This window comes from Drechmeria coniospora, chromosome 02, assembly GCF_001625195.1.
Source record: "Drechmeria coniospora strain ARSEF 6962 chromosome 02, whole genome shotgun sequence".
Taxonomy (NCBI): Eukaryota; Fungi; Ascomycota; class Sordariomycetes; order Hypocreales; family Ophiocordycipitaceae; genus Drechmeria; species Drechmeria coniospora.
In genome coordinates, this window is record NC_054390.1 from 3641230 (window position 1) to 3660704 (window position 19475).

The 19475-nt window shown below is 59.0% G+C and overlaps 7 protein-coding genes and 1 non-coding gene across 8 annotated transcripts; 5 read left to right on the forward strand and 3 right to left on the reverse strand.

The window, feature by feature from the left end:
- Window positions 1–1752: 1752 nt before the first annotated feature.
- On the forward strand, window positions 1753–4458 carry DCS_04124 (Transmembrane amino acid transporter family protein; the record flags this gene model as incomplete). Its single annotated transcript, XM_040801436.1, has 4 exons — window positions 1753–1816; window positions 2281–3001; window positions 3077–3433; window positions 3543–4458. 4 exons carry the CDS (start codon window positions 1753–1755, stop codon window positions 4456–4458), a joined length of 2058 nt encoding a protein of 685 aa, XP_040656469.1.
- A 262-nt stretch (window positions 4459–4720) lies between these two features.
- DCS_t46 lies at window positions 4721–4821 on the forward strand. The gene has a single exon. It is a non-coding gene; the product is annotated as a tRNA-Met (tRNA).
- A 1841-nt stretch (window positions 4822–6662) lies between these two features.
- On the forward strand, window positions 6663–7373 carry DCS_04125 (uncharacterized protein; the record flags this gene model as incomplete). Its single annotated transcript, XM_040801437.1, has 2 exons — window positions 6663–6833; window positions 7035–7373. 2 exons carry the CDS (start codon window positions 6663–6665, stop codon window positions 7371–7373), a joined length of 510 nt encoding a protein of 169 aa, XP_040656470.1.
- Window positions 7374–7797: 424 nt separating this feature from the next.
- DCS_04126 (26S proteasome subunit P45 family protein) lies at window positions 7798–9393 on the reverse strand (the record flags this gene model as incomplete). Its single annotated transcript, XM_040801438.1, has 3 exons — window positions 7798–9198; window positions 9263–9328; window positions 9391–9393. The coding sequence occupies 3 exons, from the start codon at window positions 9391–9393 to the stop codon at window positions 7798–7800; spliced, it is 1470 nt and encodes a 489-aa protein (XP_040656471.1).
- A 2056-nt stretch (window positions 9394–11449) lies between these two features.
- Window positions 11450–12320, forward strand: DCS_04127 (ubiquitin conjugating enzyme; the record flags this gene model as incomplete). Its single annotated transcript, XM_040801439.1, has 3 exons — window positions 11450–11710; window positions 11812–12095; window positions 12146–12320. 3 exons carry the CDS (start codon window positions 11450–11452, stop codon window positions 12318–12320), a joined length of 720 nt encoding a protein of 239 aa, XP_040656472.1.
- Window positions 12321–12906: 586 nt separating this feature from the next.
- Window positions 12907–14173, reverse strand: DCS_04128 (succinyl-CoA ligase alpha-chain; the record flags this gene model as incomplete). The annotated part of the gene is made up of 5 exons (XM_040801440.1): window positions 12907–13496; window positions 13571–13659; window positions 13719–13845; window positions 13923–13951; window positions 14013–14173. 5 exons carry the CDS (start codon window positions 14171–14173, stop codon window positions 12907–12909), a joined length of 996 nt encoding a protein of 331 aa, XP_040656473.1.
- Window positions 14174–15143: 970 nt separating this feature from the next.
- Window positions 15144–16905, forward strand: DCS_04129 (histone acetyltransferase; the record flags this gene model as incomplete). Its single annotated transcript, XM_040801441.1, has 2 exons — window positions 15144–15429; window positions 15488–16905. 2 exons carry the CDS (start codon window positions 15144–15146, stop codon window positions 16903–16905), a joined length of 1704 nt encoding a protein of 567 aa, XP_040656474.1.
- A 639-nt stretch (window positions 16906–17544) lies between these two features.
- Window positions 17545–19083, reverse strand: DCS_04130 (uncharacterized protein; the record flags this gene model as incomplete). Its single annotated transcript, XM_040801442.1, has 1 exon — window positions 17545–19083. One exon carries the CDS (start codon window positions 19081–19083, stop codon window positions 17545–17547), a length of 1539 nt encoding a protein of 512 aa, XP_040656475.1.
- Between the last annotated feature and the right edge of the window lie 392 nt (window positions 19084–19475).

Sequence of the window (19475 nt, forward strand, 5' to 3'; positions counted from 1 at the left end):
ATACGGAGCACAGCAGGTATTCGGAGCACAGCAGGTATACGGAGCACAGCAGGTGCACGGAGCACAGCAGATATACGGAGCACAGAAGGTAGACGGAGTTCTTAGGTTTACGAAGTGGAGTATTAAGATACTACCTACCTATCTATGCAGAGTACAGTGCTAAGGTATTACAGCGCAACAGTGCTACGTAAGAATGTGCATGTATTTTGGGCAAGTACATCGTTTCGAGCGCCACGCACAACATCCCCCCTCCTCTGCCCCTTTCGTCCATCCGTACAGTACCGAGCACATGTAATTGCATGTAATTATTCCTGTTGGAAGGGCATGGCGGAATTAGGCTGAGCTCCCCGAGGTATTTTGGTTCCCGGGCCGTCTTCATTGTCCGTCCTAGCCCTGACCAACCATTGGGCACCGCCACAGCCTCGGAGGAGGGAATTTCTTCACGATGGATGGCCTGGTACCATGCTCATATCGAGGTGGGGCTATAACCCGGCATGCAAGTACGAATGAAGACTCCGTAGATTCTACGTCTATCCGCCCGTACGAATGTGTGTAGTACGTATGGGTCGGAATATCTTGCGAGAGGGACTGAGCCGCCGGCCTTTGCTCCCTGCTCCCACCGCCGTCTCGAGGGGGGGGGGGGGGGGGGGGAGCGCCATCAGTGCTGTCTCCTGCACGGCCACATTCCCTGCTGCTTCGACGTCCGGGGTCGATGCGCGCCATGTAGCAGTCGGACGATGTCGTTTGCAGCGCATCGCAGAATGGAATGGAAGGGTGCGACACACTAGAGGCGACGGCGCTTGCAGCTGCTTTGCCTGTGCTGCAGCCGCTGTAAGTACATGTAGGTGAAGGTGCATGTACTTGCTTGCCTCTCCGTGATTCCGTGCGCACCTACGTGTACTGTACATGCCGATGCAATTATAAAGGGTGCGCTACCTACAGGCCACAAACAGTGTCATGTTAGTAGGGACATGTATGTACATGCCCTCGCAGGTCGAGGAGTTCAAGGGAGGAGTCGCGCAGTGTCCACAGACCCCAGGCGGCAGGCCACTGGTCGCCTAGATCTGGTCGGCTGTCCGATCCCGCCATTGGCAGTGGGCCCGGAATGGCACTAGCACCCCGCACGGAGGAGCACCAATGAGCACGCCGCAACAGCTGTCATGAATCCGGCAAGTACAGGTACCTTGGCTCAGTTACCGAGTACGGGGGCTGCACCACGCCGTAGACGGAACATACCCAAGAATATTACGGCTCAACCGAGCGGGAACAGGTACCAGCACGGCGCGCCGACATCTGCATTCCGTACCCAGTACTTTACCCCCCACCGACGCCAACCTACCTCGTGCGTACTGGCCATGTCCCAACCTGGCCAAATGTCTCCCTCTATGCCTCGTTCGTACGAACAACAATCTCGCCCGTCGCCAAGCAAGCCAAGCCGGAGCAGGACGTCCCCTCGTCGCTCCTCGAGCTGCCAGGCCGGCTCCTTCAACATGGCTTGAACGCCCATCGATTGGCTTGCCTTCGTCTCGGCGCCAAAGCTCTTTGATTCGTTTCCGACAGCCAGCCTCGTGCCGCCGCCCGTCGAGCCAATACCTGGCAAGCACACAATCGACCAAAGGGCAGCCAAGCCAAGGGGATGGATGGATGCATGGATGGAAGGATGGCATACGTGTTCGTGCGTGGGCAGGAGGAGGTGGTGCGGAACGGTGATGTGATGCTGTACGCGTGCCAGGCGTAGGCACGAATCCAACCATGCCACTCCATCATGGCGTGCACCCGTCGACGCATACGGCCAAGCACGACCACAGGGAGCAGGGTAAGGTGGGTTATTATTAGCTCGCCCATACTCGCCACGACGGCCGTCATCGCTGCCGCAGACGAACACGCAACTCAACCTTGGTCGTACGCCGCTGTTGCGGCTGGCTGTGCGATGAAAGCGTCTGGCGTTCGGTACTCGGTACTCGGTACCGTACCTGCCTCCACCCCCTTTCCCATGCAAAAGTCAAAAAAACGCAGAGGATGGGGAGGCTCACTAAACTGTCCCCGGCGACGGCTGCTGGCCGGTCGTTAGCATCGACGCCGATCCATCGATGCTAGCGAGCCCTGGGCCCCTGAGCCGTCGTCGGCTCGACGGGTTCGGGGCCTTATAACAAAGTCGGCCGCCTCGTGGCCGGTCGAGAGCGACGAGAGGAGGCCATCCGCCAGCACCAACCATCATCAGGTCGACCAACGCCGACCAACGCACGCGTTGCTCCCTTCCGCTCCGACCCCATAGCCCAGTGCCTTTGCGAGAGGAGCCTGAGGAGGCTGAGGAGCCCGACGAGTTCGACGAGTTCGACGAGTCCGACGTGCCCGGCGAGCCCGACGAGCCAAGATCGCCCGCCATGACGGCGGAACCCATCGACGTCGCCGATGCTCCTCCGCCCCCGCCGGAGGGGGAGTCGGAGAAGAAGCAAGAGGCAGTGTCGGAGAAGAAGCGGGAACGGGACCGGGACGTGGCCCTCGTGCCAGGCCAGGACGCCACCGCCTCCCACGAGGAAGCCGTGCACCAGCCGCTCGACTCGCGCGACACCTCCATCTCCTTCGAGGAGTTCATGTACTGGGCCGCCATCACGCGCGCCGACGAGGATGCGGCCAACAAGGCCTTCAGGGAGGCTCGCGGCCCCCGCACCTTCAAGTCCGTCATCAAGAGCCGCTTCTCTCGGGCGCCCAAGGCCGAGCCGGCGGCGGAACCGGCCAACGATGGCCTGAACTCGGTCCTCGACCGTGCTGAGGAAGAGGTCGTCAACGAGGATCCCGAGTCCGTCGCCGTCTCCCACGGCGTCTCGGAGCAGGAGTGGAAGACGGCGAGTCGAGCGTTGCGGACGGCGAGCTGGGGTGCCGTCTTCTTCCTCATCACCACCGACGTCCTCGGCCCCTTCTCGACCCCCTGGGCCTTTGCCCAGATGGGCTACGGCCCCGGCATCGCCCTCTACACCGTCTTTGGCGTCATGGCCGGCTAGTACGTCGGCTCGCTCCTATAACCCCCCCTCCCCCCTCCGACCGTCGAGGCTGACGGGGTGCCGCGCCGGGGCAGCTCCGGGTGGATCATCTGGCGAAGCTTCAGCGGCCTCGACTCGGATCGCTTTCCCCTCCTGACCTACGGCGACCTCTTCTTCCGCCTCTTCGGTCAGGTCTCGCGCCACGTCGTCAACTTCATGCTCGGCCTGCAGCTGCTCCTCAACGTCGCCGCCCTCATCCTGAGCAACGGCCAGTCGATTTCGCAAATCTCCCAGGGCGACAACGACAGCAACGGCGACGGCATCTGCTTCATCGCCTGCCTGGCCATCTTCACCGCCGCCGGCTGCATCGTCGGCCAGATCCGAACGCTGCAGCGGTTCGCCTGGATCGCCAACTTTGCCGTCTGGATCAACCTCATCATCATCTTCCTCTGGTGCGTTGTCCGAGTCCGAGTCCCCCTCCCCTCCCCCTGCCTTACCGTCCCCTCGCACTCGCCGGACTCGGCGCGGTGCGGTGCTTGCGCTCGCTGACGCTGGCCGCAGCATGGGCGTCGTCGCCAACTATCCGCCAAACTTCAAGGCCACCGAGGCCTCCTTCGGCCCCGAGTTCGGCCCCGGTCCGGTCCAGACCTTTGCCGGCACGCCCCCGGACGGCCTCTCCACCGGCGGTTCCGGCTTCGTCGGCTCCCTCAACGGCCTCAACCAGGCCGTCTACTCCTACGGCGGCTGCATGGCCTTTGTCGCCTTCCTGTCGGAGATGAGGCACCCGTGGGACTTTTGGAAGGCCCTCCTCTGCGGCGAGGTCTTCATCTATTGCGTCTACATGTTCTTTGGCATCTTCGTCTACTCGTACCAGGGTCAGTACTCGTTCAACCCCGTCATGCAGGGGCTGTCGCCCTACGGCTTCCAGACGGCGGCGAACATCCTGAACCTCATCACCGGCCTCATCGCCGCCGCGCTCTACGGCAACATCGGCTTCAAGGTCATCTACATCGAGGTCTTCGAGGAGATCTTCCACCTGCCTCCGCTGACGAAGCGCATCGGCAAGATCGCCTGGGCCGTCATGATTCCCGTCTACTGGGCGCTCGCCTTCATCATCGCCGCGACCATCCCTCAGTTCAACTACATCTCGGGCCTCGTCGGCGCCCTGTTCATCCTGAGCTTCACCTACACCTTTCCCGCCCTCGTCGGCCTCGGCTTCTGGCTGCGGAAGGACGCCATGACAGCCGAGGAGCGCTTCGACCCGAGCACGCGGCAGTACAACTACGTCGACACGGGCTTCGCCCGCTGGAAGCGCGCCTTCATGATGAAGCCGTGGTTCAACCTCTTCAACCTGTTTTACATGCTCGGCAGCGTCGTCACCACGGTGCTGGGCGTCTATTCGAGCGTCGAAGGACTCATCGCCGCCTTTGACGGCAAGAGCTCGTCGACAAGCTTCGGGTGCACGCCGCCGGTGTAGTGTAGGTGGCAGCGCGCTCTCGGCCTGCGTCGGTCGGGGCATGTTTTGACATTGCGGAGAAGCGCGCGACGGAAGCCCCTTGTCGTTGTTGTCAAGCTTGGCCCGGCAAGGCTCCAAGGTCGATCGGGCGTCTCACTCATCGATTCTCATGATGGCGGATATACCCTCTCGGTTGCTGAGCCTAGTGATGGGTGCATGGAGGAGACGGAGGAGATGGAGTATAGGGAATGATAGCAACTGGTCGGCATGTCGGATCGGCACAGTCTTCTTGGCTTAGTTGGTTAAAGCGTCGGTCTCATATTCATATGACCAGATTTACTCTGGGTAATCCGAAGGTCGTGAGTTCGAGTCTCACAGAGGACAACGAGGAAGTTGTGGATCCTGGTATTCTTTTTTGCCAAATTTGCGCATTTTGGACCTCATTTCAACTCAACCCCAAGGTTCGCACGAACATGGTCCATGGTGCCAGTCACAAGTACTGCACAAGTACACATGCGCAGTGAGACTGTCTGTAAATAGTTGCACAAGTACCAAGTATGTGTGTGTGGGTAAGAAGTTGCACTCCGTAAGCACATACAGTACAAGTATTTAATAGTTGTATACTGTAAGTAAGTACTGGAAGAACTTTGTAGAAGTAAGTGTACATGTACTGTAAACTAAGTACTTGTACAGCGAGTACAACACTACAAGTGTGTCCGTAATGACAATGGGAATAATAGTTCCTGCGCTACTCCATAGGTCTTCTGCAAATAGTAAGTATATGGGGTGTCTCCGACTTGAATGAACGAACCATAAGGTGCTCCGTCCGGAATACAGGAATATACTGTAAATCAATAATACTTATACACGTACTTCAGTACAGACCGTGAGAACATTGTACCGCACTGTACAAGTAGGTAGGTATACAGGGTGCAAGTACGGAGTAGTGAGTGTACTTGTAAGTGCTTGCCATGCATAGCAAATGTACATACTTGTAACTACTCGTTTACCTGTACAAGTACGGAGTACATTACTTATGTTTCTAGGACTCCGTACTTGTGAGTACAGTACAAGAACCTAGGTGTACTTGTGCAAGTAATTAATTACTTGACTTAATCCAAGTACTTGGTCGTATCTCCTCTCGTGTGTACTTACTCCGTACAACACAGTACTTACATGGGCTCCGTACTTGCGTATCGCCGACGAATTGTCCAGCTCGAGCAAGCACCACAGAGGAATGCTTGTAGGGTCTGTGTTTGCGTCGAGCGTGTCAGCTTTTTGCGTTGGAGTGGGAAAGAATGTCGTTTAGCAGTAATGACATGCATGGCCAAGTGAGCAGGTTCTTGGATACTTTCTTGTTGATTATTATTGCCCGTCGAGATACAGAACTTGCACTGCCTGCTCTACCGTGGACGGAGCACAGTACATGTACATGCAGAGTATAACCTGAACAGGCGGTCTGTCCCAGCCATGTATTTACAAGTGCATGTTTATGGTAGGTACTGCGCACCACTGTGCGGTACGGAGGGAGTACAAAGTACCTTCAATATATATATACCGCTGGTGCACAAGTGCAAAGTATGCTATGCGTACGTGCTAGTAAAGTACATGTACAGTACTTAAGTACTTGCAACTACTTACCTCTAGTACACTTGGACGCACAGTCACATGCAAGCGGCGAAAGACGACAAAATGGTCACGCAGTCTCTCTGGCAGCGACGGCGATCATGCTCGCAAACCACTTGCCGCGGCGCACCAATTGCCTCGTACGCACCGAGTGCTTGCGCCAGTGAATCATGGTGAGCTTGATGAGCAAGCTGCCGGGGTTTGGCGGGGGGCGAAGGGGGGGGGGGGGGGGGGGGGTCCGTTGGTTGCCCCATGCTTCGTACCGTCCTCAGTTGCGTCACCAGTCCAAATTCAGGCCACCACGGCGCTAAGCATCGAACTCTGAAGTTCCGACTTCCTTCTGACGTCTGACTTCAATCGAACTCGACTTCCTGACAACAACAACAACAACGACACATCCGAAACCGAAGCGACCGTCAAGTGAATCTGCTTCCCAAGACGAAGCAAGGACGAAAGATTCGACGGCAAAATCCGGCCGCTCCGCTGAAGCAGGCAGCTTCCAGATCGCATCCCCGCACGCATCAGCATCCAGCAGCACCCGCCGCCAGCACTGCTCGCCACACATACCAAACCCCCTTCCCCCCCACCTCTCCCCCACCATGTCCTCGAAGCAAAATGTCCAGCCGCAGGTCGGCGACAAGGCCAACGGCAAGGCTGGAGCCATCTACTCCCTCGTCCAGCGCTCCCTCGACCAGGTGGTGAAGCCGTCGGTTCGCCATCGCGCCTACGACTCGGCCTCGACATTTGCCTCATCGCGGCCCATCCTCTTTGTACGTTCTGCCCACCACCCCGCCTCCTCTGCTCCCAACCCTCTCGGCCATCCCATCTCCCCTCCTCGACCATCCCCCTCTCGATGACACTCCTCTCGATGACACCCCTCTCGAGCTCGATGGCGGCGCCGACAGCTCCCCCCCCCCCCCCGTTCGCGCGACAGCCTTCGTTTGTGCTGACGGAAGACGGCTCCAAATTAGTCCTTCGCCGCCTCCCAGCTTGCCTTGTCCTTTCTGCCTCTCCTCCTCTTTGTCTTCTTCGCCGCCTCGACCGTCGCCTTTGCTCTCGGCACCGCCATCGTCTTCGCCCTCTTCTGGATCTCCCTCGCTTTCCTCGTCCTCGTGCCCGCTCTGCTCGTCACCTCGTCCATCGCCGTCTTCGTCTGGGCCTGGGCCCTCGGCAGCTTCCTCGTCGCCCGTTGGCTCTACAACCATGCGCCGACGGCCGTGAAGCGTGACGTGCACGCAAACCATGCGAATGGGCCCGCCAAACCCAGCATACCCGTCAAGAACGTCGCCGGCGTGGGCTATGCCCAGTGAGAACGAGGACGCCCAGCCAGCGTGAGAAGGTGAGAATGTGCAGACCGTGGCAGAGGGTCGCCGTGCTGCTACTTTTGGGGAAGGTCGCGCAAGGCCATGCAGGTCAGGCAAGTTCACGCAGGGTCTCGCAGGGTCACCCTGCTTGGACGGGACGAGCGGTCGCTTCACTTGTAGATAGTACTGTAGCTGGACTCGGAACGCCCGCCGCAAACGCCTCGGGGCGGGCAGGTACATGACACGCACACATATAGGAGCCTCGGCGAAATACAGGCACGCGGCGCATTTCTATCCATGGATGGGAAGCTGCTATCATACATGGCTGTGTGGCATAGATGCTACATGATCCGCTGTCGCAGCAAATCCCTGCCGCTTGCACCTTCTGCCCTGCCGCTCCAACCGCGCTCGGCGGCGCACGGCTGCGCAACTACAAATACAGTCCCTCGGGCTCGCCCTCCTGCTTGGTGCGCAGGACACGCTCCCTCGCCGACCGAAAGTCGGCCATCTGGACGCGCATGCGCCGCTCCCGCAGCGCGAGCATCCCCGCCTCGGAGCAGATGGCCTTGATGTCGGCGCCCGACAGGTCGTCCTTTTGCGAGACAAACTCTTCGAGATCGACGTCGTCGTTGAGGTTCATCTTGGACGTGTGGAGGACGAAGATCTTGCGCTTCGTGTTCTGGTCCGGGTTCTCAAACAGAATCTTCCGGTCGATGCGGCCCGGTCGGATGAGGGCCGGGTCGAGCGTCTCGATCTTGTTGGTGGCCATGATGACCTTGACGTCGCCGCGGTCGTCGAAGCCGTCGAGCTGGTTGAGAAGCTCGAGCATGGTCCGCTGCACCTCCCGTTCGCCGCCCGAGGTGGAATCGTAGCGCTTGGTGCCGATGGCGTCGATCTCGTCGATGAAGACGATGGACGGCGCGTTCTCGCCCGCCACCTGGCGCCCTCGGATTAGCCTCTGTCCCTGCCTGCTTTCCTTCCTCGGTCGCCTCGGCGGCGCCCGGGGGTGGGGGGGGACACGTACCTGGAACAGCTGACGGACCAGTCGCGGGCCGTCGCCGAGATACTTTTGTATCAGCTCGCTGCCGACGATGCGCAGGAAGGTGGCCGACGTCTGGTTGGCCACGGCCTTGGCGAGCAGCGTCTTGCCCGTGCCGGGCGCGCCGTAGAGGATGACGCCCTTGGGCGGCTTGATGCCCATCTCCTCGTACAGCTCCGGGTGGAGCAGCGGCAGCTCGACCGATTCCCTGACTTCCTGGATCTGCTGCTCGAGGCCGCCAATGTCGGCGTAGGATTCCGTCGGCGCCTTGTCCAGCTTCATGACGCTGACGAGCGGGTCCGTGTCGTCGGTCAAGACGCCGACGATGCTGACCGTCTTGTGGTGCAGCAGGACGCTGGTGCCCGGCTCCAGCAGGTCCTTGTCGACGAAGCTCATGATGCTGACGTAGTACTCGGGGCCCGTCGTGCTGCTGACGATGGCGTGGTCGTCGTCGATGAGCTCCTCCAGAGTCCCGACTCCCATGGGGCTACCGCGCATGTCGTCGACGCGGCTTCGCTCGTCGGCCAGCCTGTCGATGTCGGCGTCGAGCCCGACCGTCGCCCCCTCCTTGGACGTCTTCGCCTTACGCAGACGTTCCTGGTTCTCGATGTACTCCTCCTCTAGCAGGAGATGGTCGTGGATTCGCTGCATCCGGAGGAGGCGGAGCTTGCATCGGCTCGTCGGAAAGACGGTGGGGAGCTTCACCGCCGCCGTCGTTCCGACCGCCTTTCTCTTCTTCTTGCCGACGCGTGTCGTCGGCCGAGGGGGGGGCTCGTACTTGGGCTTCTCCTTCTGCATCGGCGCGGCGTCAGCCGATGCCACGGACTGCCGGGTCCATCCCAAGGCGTCCGCCTACCTTTTTCTCCTTGTCATCGCGGGGTTCGCCGCCTCCGCTGCCTCCGAGGCCAGACTGTCCTTGGCCCTGCGTCACAGTGAGCGAGGGTGCGAGAGCGGATGGGCCGTCGACGGCGGCGACGAGCTTACCATGGCAACGCGGAGCTTGCGTCGACGAGTGAAGCAAGCGGTTCGATTGCCCGCAATGCACTATGCACTCCGCGCAGGAATGCTACCTTGAATCCGGGTCGAGGGCGCGAGGATGATGGAGTGGTGAGGTGGGCGAGTGAGTGAGTGAGTGAGGGGTGATGAAGATGAAGGTATGTAGGTCTGTGGCTAACAGATGTTGGGATCATGGACCTCGAACGCCTTGCCGGCTTGTACTTGTAGGCGGCAGGGAGACACGACGCAGCTCCAGACGTCACGTGCTGGAGAGGCCGGGTCACGTGATGTGTTGCATTGTCGCAGCATCAACACAACAGCCCGCTCGTCAGAAAAAGCTCCATGGTTGAAGCACAGCTAAATGAAGTTTTCGTTCCGTCGGACTCATTGGAGCTTTTCTTGACATTACCTGTGCCTGGAATGGTGCATGTACAGTGGTTGCATTATTACTCTGCGCCAACCGAGCTTCCTTCGCATGCATGCACCCCTGTGGACCCATTGCCCGCAATGCTTACAGTACAACTACCTACCCTGTAGAACAAGTCACTTGGATCTCATTGCTTTACCCGAGGGTTGGCCTGCTGCAAAATCTCAAAAGAACAGATGTGTTCCGTCTTGCAATTCTAGTACATGTAGTCTCGGTATTATTTGACTTGTCGAGAGGGAAGGATCTCGATCGCTTATATGCGTCAGATGGTGGCCTTGGATGCAACAAATAAGGTTGCTGGTATGAGGTGCTGCGGAGTAAATAGCTCTGTATTCATACTGTATGCAGCAGTACATGTACACGAGAAAGGGACATGGAAAGGATTGAACGCGACAGACATGCACATCGCGGTAGCCGTAGGTACTCTGCTCTGCAAAACGAAATCCCCAGCAGTTCTTCATATTCGGACATGTCGCCTCGAGACTCGCCGAATAAGCCAACGGAGTGTTGTCTCTTGGGGGGAGCTGTGTCCACTCGGCGCACGGTACAGTGCATGTTTCGGTCAGCACGGAGCGCCGAGGAAGGCCCTTGGTTCCAGTAAGTAAGCGTTCATCGCACCCGCATAATACCCATGAACCTCCCAAATCACGCAAACTATCCATGGCTTTTTGAGAGAGGAGCCTAGTATCACAATCGGTCCCGAATGAATGGAAAGATGGACTATCCTTCGCACCGCACCGCACCGTGTCGAGGCTCAAGTCCGTCGTCGGCTGGACTCAGCTATTGTCTTGGTCGCCGTCCATGTGCGTGTTGGTGTGAACCATTCTCTCTCTACTTAATGCTTGTAACGATTGCACTGTGCTGTACTTGGTATCGAAAGCTAGGCAAGCACAGTACCTGTAGGCTCGAGGGACTGTGCTCCGTACTCATGGCTACTCCCGCGCTTGGTGCGAAGTTGATACTTGCAGGTACAGGGAATGGCCACCTTACTTGTGGTCATTCCAGGTGCGTTTACGTAGGAATATTAATACTTGTAATACTCTGTACTCTGTTCTCCGTGTAAGTACTGTAGGAACTTAGTAATACTTACTGACGTCGTGGGCGGTACGCCGCATGTGCTGCACAGTACAGTACTACTTGCTTGTACTGTAGACCGCCTACTTGTACTGTAGACCGCCTACTTGTACTCACTTGCAAGTAATACAGAGTACTAGGTAAGGAAGTACTCAGGTACACCGGCATATTGCTGCGGTTCTCGTAATTACTGTACATTGTACTCCGTACTGTACACCTGCAGTAGTTGTACATGTATATACTTTCATCGCCCCTCCTGAATGCTACCTACAAGTGCTTACTTGCAAGTACTGCGCAGCTACGGAGTACAGTAATCAGTATGGAGTACTCCGTACTGTACGGAGCAGATGCTTTGCCGTTTGTCCGGTAGCCTGTACTGTAATAGGTGATGCTTCCCGCAGAGTATATTATTCCATCATCGTCGGCTGTATTCCACGTCGTTCCCTCCCACCAAACCCGCCACCAAGGGCCCTCTCCGTCACTCGACGCCGGCAGAACATCCATTACAGTATTGCATTCAACTTCACGCCGCCCCCGACCGACACCATGACGACGAGCCGTGATCGTCGCATCGCCAAGGAGCTGGCTGATATCCAAGCCGACCGGGATCACTCCGGCGTCTACGCAGCACCCGCCGACGGCGTCACCCTCAAGCACCTCAAGGGCACCATCCCCGCGCCCCCCGACACGCCCTACGCCGGGGGCACGTACAGCATCGACATCCAGATACCGGACAACTATCCTTTCAAGTCGCCCCTCATGCGCTTCGAGACCAAGATCTGGCATCCCAACGTCAGCAGCCAGACTGTGCGCCCGCCCCCAGCCGTCACCCCTCCCTCCCCCCTCCCCCCCTCCCCCCATACCATCGTCCGTTCATCGGCTTACCTCTCACGCCTGTTCCTCTCCAGGGCGCCATCTGTCTCGACACCCTCGGCAGCGGCTGGTCTCCCGTCCAGACGATAAAAACGGCGCTCCTCTCTCTCCGCATGCTGCTCGAATCCCCGAACCCAAAGGACCCGCAAGACGCCGAGGTGGCGAGCATGCTCGTCGAGGAGCCCGAGCGCTTCGCCCGCAAGGCGCAGGAGTGGGCCATCCGGCACGCCGGTGCGAGGAATCCATCCTTCGACCTGAACGGCTGGATGAAGAAGAACGGTGGCCAGTCGGCGACGGCCAAGTCGGATGATTTTAATAGGTAGGTGACGTGCCTCGCCTCCCGAGTGCCCGGCCTGACGAGGGATGAAGATACAAGGGCTACAACAAGGATCTCATCGACCGCTTCGTCACCATGGGCTTCGACCTCGACGCCGTCGTCGAGGCCTTCATATACGTGGGCATAGATCGCAACCACGGGCGAGACTACGAGCTGGAGGAGGCGTACATGGGCGACATCACCGCCCGTCTCCTTGGGGAACAATGAGCGAAGGGCGGGGGGGAGGGCTACGAGGCACGAGGTGGAAGAAGGAAATATGATCATCTTGGATCCCAGGCCTTTTTTACATCCGACGCGAGGCCAACTCGGGAAGCGTTGCGCTCGGGTGCGCATTTGAATTCTTAGCATTAGCGGGGGAGTTTCCTTTTCATATCAATTTTTGCTTTCGTCTCGTTACCCCCCCGGGTGGGGAATGTGACAGCCGAGACAGCCGACTTGATGCGCGGTGCTCTCGCATCCTTCGGCGTGTCCATGGAAAAGCGCCGCCGAGGCGTGCTGCCAGCGGCCGAACCAGGCTCGTGGTATTGGTCGCAGGATGCGGACGATCCTGTTGCGCAGCGCGCTTCATGCATCGATTGACCGGATAGTCGGATCCTAGACAATGCAAATGGCTCCGGCACGAAACGTGGACATGGTGCAACGAGAGGCCACAGCCCTGGCATCCCAAATGTAGGATATCGGTACGTTATTGTAACAAAGGAAGCGGGCTACCTTCGGTGCCCTGCCAACCACCATCTTTCCCCTCCGCCTTCATTACAAATGGGCTGACCGTGAGATGGAGCGTGGGTGAAAATTACAAAAGGTCCCGTCGGACAAACTCGTCGTACAGCGCCTTGCCGAGACCGGCGGGGGAGCGCTCGACGATGACGCCGGCGTGCTCGAGCGCCTTGATCTTGGAGTCGGCGCCGCCCTTGCCGCCGGAGACGATGGCACCGGCGTGGCCCATGCGACGGCCGGGGGGGGCCGAGATGCCGGCGATGAAGGAGACGACGGGCTTGCCGCCGCCGGCCGTGTTGGCCTGCTTCAGGAAATCGGCCGCGTCCTCCTCGGCGGATCCACCAATCTCGCCAATCATGATGATGCCGTCCGTCTCCTCGTCCTCGATGAAGACCTTCAGGCAGTCGATGAAGTTGGTGCCGCTGAAGGGGTCGCCGCCGATGCCGACGACGAGGGACTGGCCCAGGCCGGCTTGGGTCGTCTGGTTGACGGCCTCGTACGTCAGGGTGCCGGAGCGGGAGACGATGCCGATGCGGCCGCGCTTGTGGATGAAGCCGGGCATGATGCCGATCTTGCACTGGCCCGGGGCGATAATGCCGGGGCAGTTGGGGCCGACGAGACGCGTCTTGGACTGCGACTTGAGCATCGACGTGATGCGCACCATGTCTGCACGCCGTTGAGCAAAGGGTATCCGGCCGAGGGACGCCGAGGGAGGGAGGGCGGGCGGGCACAGGGCTTACCGTGCTGGGGGATGCCTTCGGTGATGCAGACGACGAGCGGGATCTCCGCCTCCAGAGCCTCCTCAATACCGGCCGCGGCCAGAGGGGGGCTGGGCAGCGCATGTTAGCAATCGCATCCGCCACGACCAACGGAGTTGTCTTCTCGTACGGGACGAAGAGGGCCGTCGCGGTGGCGCCCGTGCTGTTGACCGCCTCGGAGACGTTCTTGAAGACGGGGAGGTCCAGGTGAGTCTGACCGGCCTTCTTGGGGTTCGTGCCGCCGACAACCTTGGTGCCTGAAACCGGCCTGTCAGCATGCCGTTCGCATGGCGGATGCGAGGTCGGTCCGGCGGCTGGAGCATTCGCGACGTACCGTACTCGATCGCTTGACGAGCGTGGAAACTGCGTCCCGTCAGCAACAGCACCCGGGGCGGCGATGGAACGGGCCAGGCGGACGACGTACGTTCCCTGCTTTCCCGTGAAACCCTGGAAGATGACTTTGGTGTCGCCATTGATGCGCAGGTTCTCGATCGTCTTGGAGTACGGGGACGAAGCGCTGCTGTAGCTGCGACGGCTCGCCTGCTGCAGCGCCGAGCGCGCCGCCGTTCTGGGAATGGCCTGCATGGTGAATGTGGGGGACGGAGGAGAGGATGAGCTGAGGACGCTGCGGTGGCAACCTTCGACCAGAGGCGAATGGGCGGATGAAGAGCCTTGAGATTGTCGGGCGAAAACGATTGCAGTTCCGGCGTCCAGAGTCCCGAGTCGAGAGTTCAGAATCCGGAACCGCGAGCCAGAGCTTGCTGGCTGGCAACTTCGGGTGCGACCGGACCCTCGGCGGCTACATTTTTCCGAAAAATTCCCCCACGTCGCAGAGACAAGGATTCGCAGGGTGGCCAAAGGAGGAGAGTACCGGTACTTACATGCACCGAATGTACTTACAGAGTACATGCACAAGTACGGAGTACCGTATCCGCACATGGACGGAATAGCCTTTGTGCATGTACTCTGTACTCCGTACATGCACTGTACAGTACCTTGCCTACATGTACTTCAGTAAGTAGGTGTACAAAACTCCGTACTTGTAACTCGTATTGACCTACAAGTAATTAAGGCGTACAAGTACTTAAGTATTACTACTCAAGTATTACTACTCCATTCTTCGTACAAGTTACGGAGTAATTATTACGGCAAGTTTTTATGTAGGGAGTACATGTAAGTAATTACAGTACATGCATGTTGATACTTGTACTGTAGATGGACATGTACTTAATTACATGTTGGTGTACGGAGTACAGTACTTACAGGCAAGTACATAAACAGTACTTACTCCGTACTTAAGTACTCCACACTGTGCTACAAGTACTCCGTACAACCAAGTAATTATTTCTCCGTACTCCGTTAGTACTCAGTACTCCGTTATGTTCACCAAATTTGTCAATGATGGCCCCATAGTTTGACTCGACTTCCAGATCTCACAATCCCACCACTGTTGATGAATTCTGAACCAAACGCGAAGCTTCGAAACTTCATTTCACGACAATCCCCCCTCCAGTCCAGCCATCTGGTTCATCAAACTCCGAAAGATCCATAAGCCATGGCGGTGGCGACGGTGACGACGACCAAGAAAAAAGGTCCCGAGCTTGCACCGGAGAGCGAACGGTTCCTGCGATGCTGTGCGGACGTATCCAACGCCTTGATCGAGGACCATGAAGCCTCCAAGGACGGCCGCAAGTCGCGAGACATCAATCTAAATTCTCTGCGCTCGAAGCTGGCCAAGAAGCACAAACTGACCAACATCCCCCCGCTGACGGCCATCATCGCCGCCATTCCGGAGCACTACAAGAAATACATCCTGCACAAGCTCATTGCGAAGCCCATACGTATGCCGCACCCGCGTTGGTCCGGACAGGTCGGTGAGGCTTTGGCTGACGGAAACAGGGACGTCTTCTGGCATCGCCGTCGTCGCAGTCATGTGCAAACCCCACAGGTGTCCCCATATCGCCTACACGGGCAACATTTGCGTCTACTGCCCCGGTGGGCCCGACTCCGACTTCGAGTACAGCACACAGTCGTACACGGGATACGAGCCGACGTCGATGCGAGCCATTCGGGCGCGGTACGATCCGTTTGAGCAGGCGCGAGGAAGGGTGGACCAGCTCAAGTCGCTCGGCCACTCGGTGGACAAGGTCGAGTACATCATCATGGGAGGAACATTCATGTCCCTGCCGGAGTCGTACCGGGAAGACTTCATCGCTCAGCTCCACAACGCCCTGAGCGGATACCAGACGTCCAAGGTCGATGAGGCCGTCGAGGCGGGCGAGATGAGCAACGTCAAGTGCGTGGGAATCACAATCGAGACTCGCCCGGATTATTGCCTGCAGCCCCATCTGACCGACATGCTGCGATACGGCTGCACGCGGCTCGAGATTGGCGTCCAGTCGCTCTACGAAGATGTCGCGAGGGATACGAACCGTGGCCACACCGTGGCATCGGTCGCCGAGACGTTTTGCCTCGCCAAGGACGCCGGCTTCAAGGTCGTCAGCCACATGATGCCGGACCTCCCCAACGTGGGCATGGAGCGCGACGTGGATCAATTCCGGGAGTACTTTGAGAATCCTGCCTTCCGGACGGACGGCTTGAAGATCTACCCGACCCTCGTCATCCGAGGCACCGGCTTGTACGAGCTGTGGCGGACGGGCCGCTATCAAAACTACACGCCCAACGGGCTGATCGACCTCGTCGCCAAGATATTGGCCCTCATCCCGCCCTGGACCCGAATTTACCGCGTGCAGCGAGACATTCCCATGCCGCTGGTGACGTCCGGTGTCGAGAACGGCAACCTGCGGGAGCTGGCGCTCGCACGGATGAAGGATTTTGGAACGACGTGCCGGGACGTGCGAACGAGGGAGGTCGGCGTCAACGAAGTCAAGAACAAGATTCGACCGAACCAGATCGAGCTCGTGCGGAGAGACTACGCCGCCAACGGCGGCTGGGAGACGTTTCTGGCCTACGAGGATCCGAAGCAGGACATTCTCGTCGCCCTGCTGCGCCTGCGCAAGTGCACGGAAAAGTACACGTACCGCGAGGAGCTCGTCGGCCAGGCCACGAGCATGATCCGGGAACTCCACGTCTACGGCACGGCGGTGCCGATCCACGCGCGCGACCCTCGCAAGTTCCAGCATCAGGGTTTCGGCACACTCCTGATGGAGGAGGCGGAGAGGATAGCCAGGGAGGAGCACGGCAGCGAGAAGATTAGCGTCATTTCCGGCGTCGGCGTCCGGAGCTACTACAAGAAGCTTGGGTACTGGCTCGACGGCCCGTACATGAGCAAGTGGCTCGACGGCCGAGAGGCATGAGGACGCGGGCACGAAGCATTTGGAGAATGCTAAGCACACGGCGCAACGGGCACCCCGAACTTGCACACCCCGCTTCCATCAGTCTCGCAGTGGACCGGTGACGGACGATACCGTCATGGCATTGCGTGTCGGAGTATACCATCAATCAAGTCGCGTTCGACCCCCCCCGTACGCCATCGCGTGGAGGAGATGCGGCAAAGACCTCGCTAAGCGCATTGCTCGCTCGCCGGAGGCCTCTTCGACTTCATGCGCGAACCTCGCTCGTACGAGAGAGTCGGGAAAACGCGGAATCGGGGATATTCTTTCGAGGGACGCTGCGGAGCCCTCAGCGCCTCCGTTTCACGAATACACGCCATTCCAAGGGGGACCAGTGGGCTTCGAAATGTTCCGAGCTGGGTCCGCTCGCATGCAACTGTCGAGGTTGAATGTTCGTGCAACGATCGATTGGGGCACTTTGGGCAGAAGTGCCGGACAGGAATCAGCAGAAAAATTCGGAGACAAAGTTCAATGCTTAATTCGACGCTGAATACGACTCTGTCATGCTTGGCTTTGCTCGCGGACCCGTGCGAGCGTGCAGCCCCCCCTTTCTAAACAAAAAGAGACGATTTAACGAGGCGAGGAGAAACCAAGTTTCCGGCGCTAGCGAATTACCAAGCCATCCTGAGGCGTCATCAGTCCCTTGTCTTTGAGCATCCAGTCCACCTTTTTCGCCTCCTCGATGCTGTGCTCCAACACTCTCTGCTCGTGCAAGGTCAACGTCTTCACCTTGGCCTTGACCATGCAACTCATGTCCTTCTTGGCGCCTCCCTTTTCCCACTCTCCACCGACCATCCAAGCGTTGGGCACTTGGTAGCTCTCCGGCTCGACCATCTTGTTCTTCACCAAGCTGCCGTTGTACCAGAGCAGCCTCCCCCGGGCGTCGGTGTGCGCGATGACGAAGCTGCAGACGCGGTTCGGGAGCTCGTCGACGTTGGGCGGTTGATCCTTTCGCCACCCCAGGATGGAGCCGTAGTGCTGCTCGAATTGGTAGGGGGATCCGGCGAGCTCGAGGCCGAGCCACCAGGTCTCCTTGTCGCCGTAGGTCAGCTTGTAGGAGACTTCGTTTCGGACTTCGCGCGTGTTCTGCCAGGCGATGTGAAGGAGGCCGACGAAGACGGAGAGGCGCGACTTGTCGAGGACGACGACGCCCGAGTCACACTCCTCGGCGTAGTCCTCGGTCCAGACGCGCGACCGGTTCAAGGCCTCGGACGGCTCCTTGATCTGATCCTTCCACCAGTTGTGGCGAGCGCGGAAGCCGTGCTGCCAGAGGAGTCGATCGTGGAAGAGGTAGGCGCCCGTGTTGAGGTAGGCCTCCTGCTCGTAGAGCACCTCGGGCGGCTGCATGAAGACGGCGTCGGCGTCGAGGACGATGACCTCCTCGAAGCGGGAGGCGAGGGCGGCGAAGGACTTGATGGCCCAGCCGCCCTTGCGAAGGCTCAGGGTCGTGTCGTCGAAGACCTCGATGACGTTGACGAAGTCGATCTTCCTCATCGGGTCCAGCGAAGCGAGGGCGTCGCGCTGGTCCTGGGCCAGGTCGGCGTCGCCGGCGTAGGCGACTTGGATGGGCAGCTTGCTCCCGAGCGTCCGGCGGAGCGTGGATATGAGGTGTCCGGCGAAGCGCACGGCCTGCTCGCCGCCGCCGACGGGGATGACGATGCCGCGGCCGCCGTTGCGGTGGATGGTCCTCAGGTCGCTGAGGGGCGTTTGGCTGTCAGGCCACATGGGCGACGAGGTGATGAAGGGGAAGATGGAGGCCGCCGTGGCCTCGATGGCGGCGACGAGCTTGCGCTTGGTGCCGGAGCGGCTGTGAAGCTGGTCGCCGTACCACAGCCACTTGGTCAGGTTCCTCGACCGCTGGCCGACCTCCCAGAACTGGTTCTTGAACGGCGGCTGGATGGGGGACTCGGCATGCTGCTGGGCGATGGCGGTGATGTTGCCGAGGTCGAAGTCATCCCAGCAGGTTCCGGTACGAGGGGAGAAGATGGAGAGATCGAAGAGGTCGAAGCCTCGACAGCAGAACAGGAGGAAGACGAGGAGGAGGAAGAGGGGGGTGTGCTTCGGCCGCAGGGGCGCTTTGGCGGCCAACTGCTTGGGCCTTAGCGTTGCCTTTGCCGACAACCACGCTTTCTTTTCCATCATTGCGAGGGATGCGTGTCAACTGTCCACTGTCCACGGCCGACTGTCAACGCATGGCGAGACGGACGGGATGAGCGGAGAGGAGAGCGGAGGTGGTAGTGGTGGTGGTGGAGGAGGAGGAGGAAGAGGAGGAGAAGGAGGAGGAGGATGAGGAGGAAAAGGCGATGAAGATGAAGATGAGAGACGGAGAATGGACAAAGTGGGAGAATGGAAAAAGGTAGAGGGAGAAGATGGAGAGGAAAATCAAGGCACGAGGAGCTCGCTGGTGGACAAAGAACGAGGGTATGAGCACTGTAAGTATGCTGTATTGTACTACATGCATTATCCCTCGACTGGTCGCTCTCATGATTAGCGCAGCAAGCGCAGCCACGTACGCGTCGACGACTTCAGGCGGT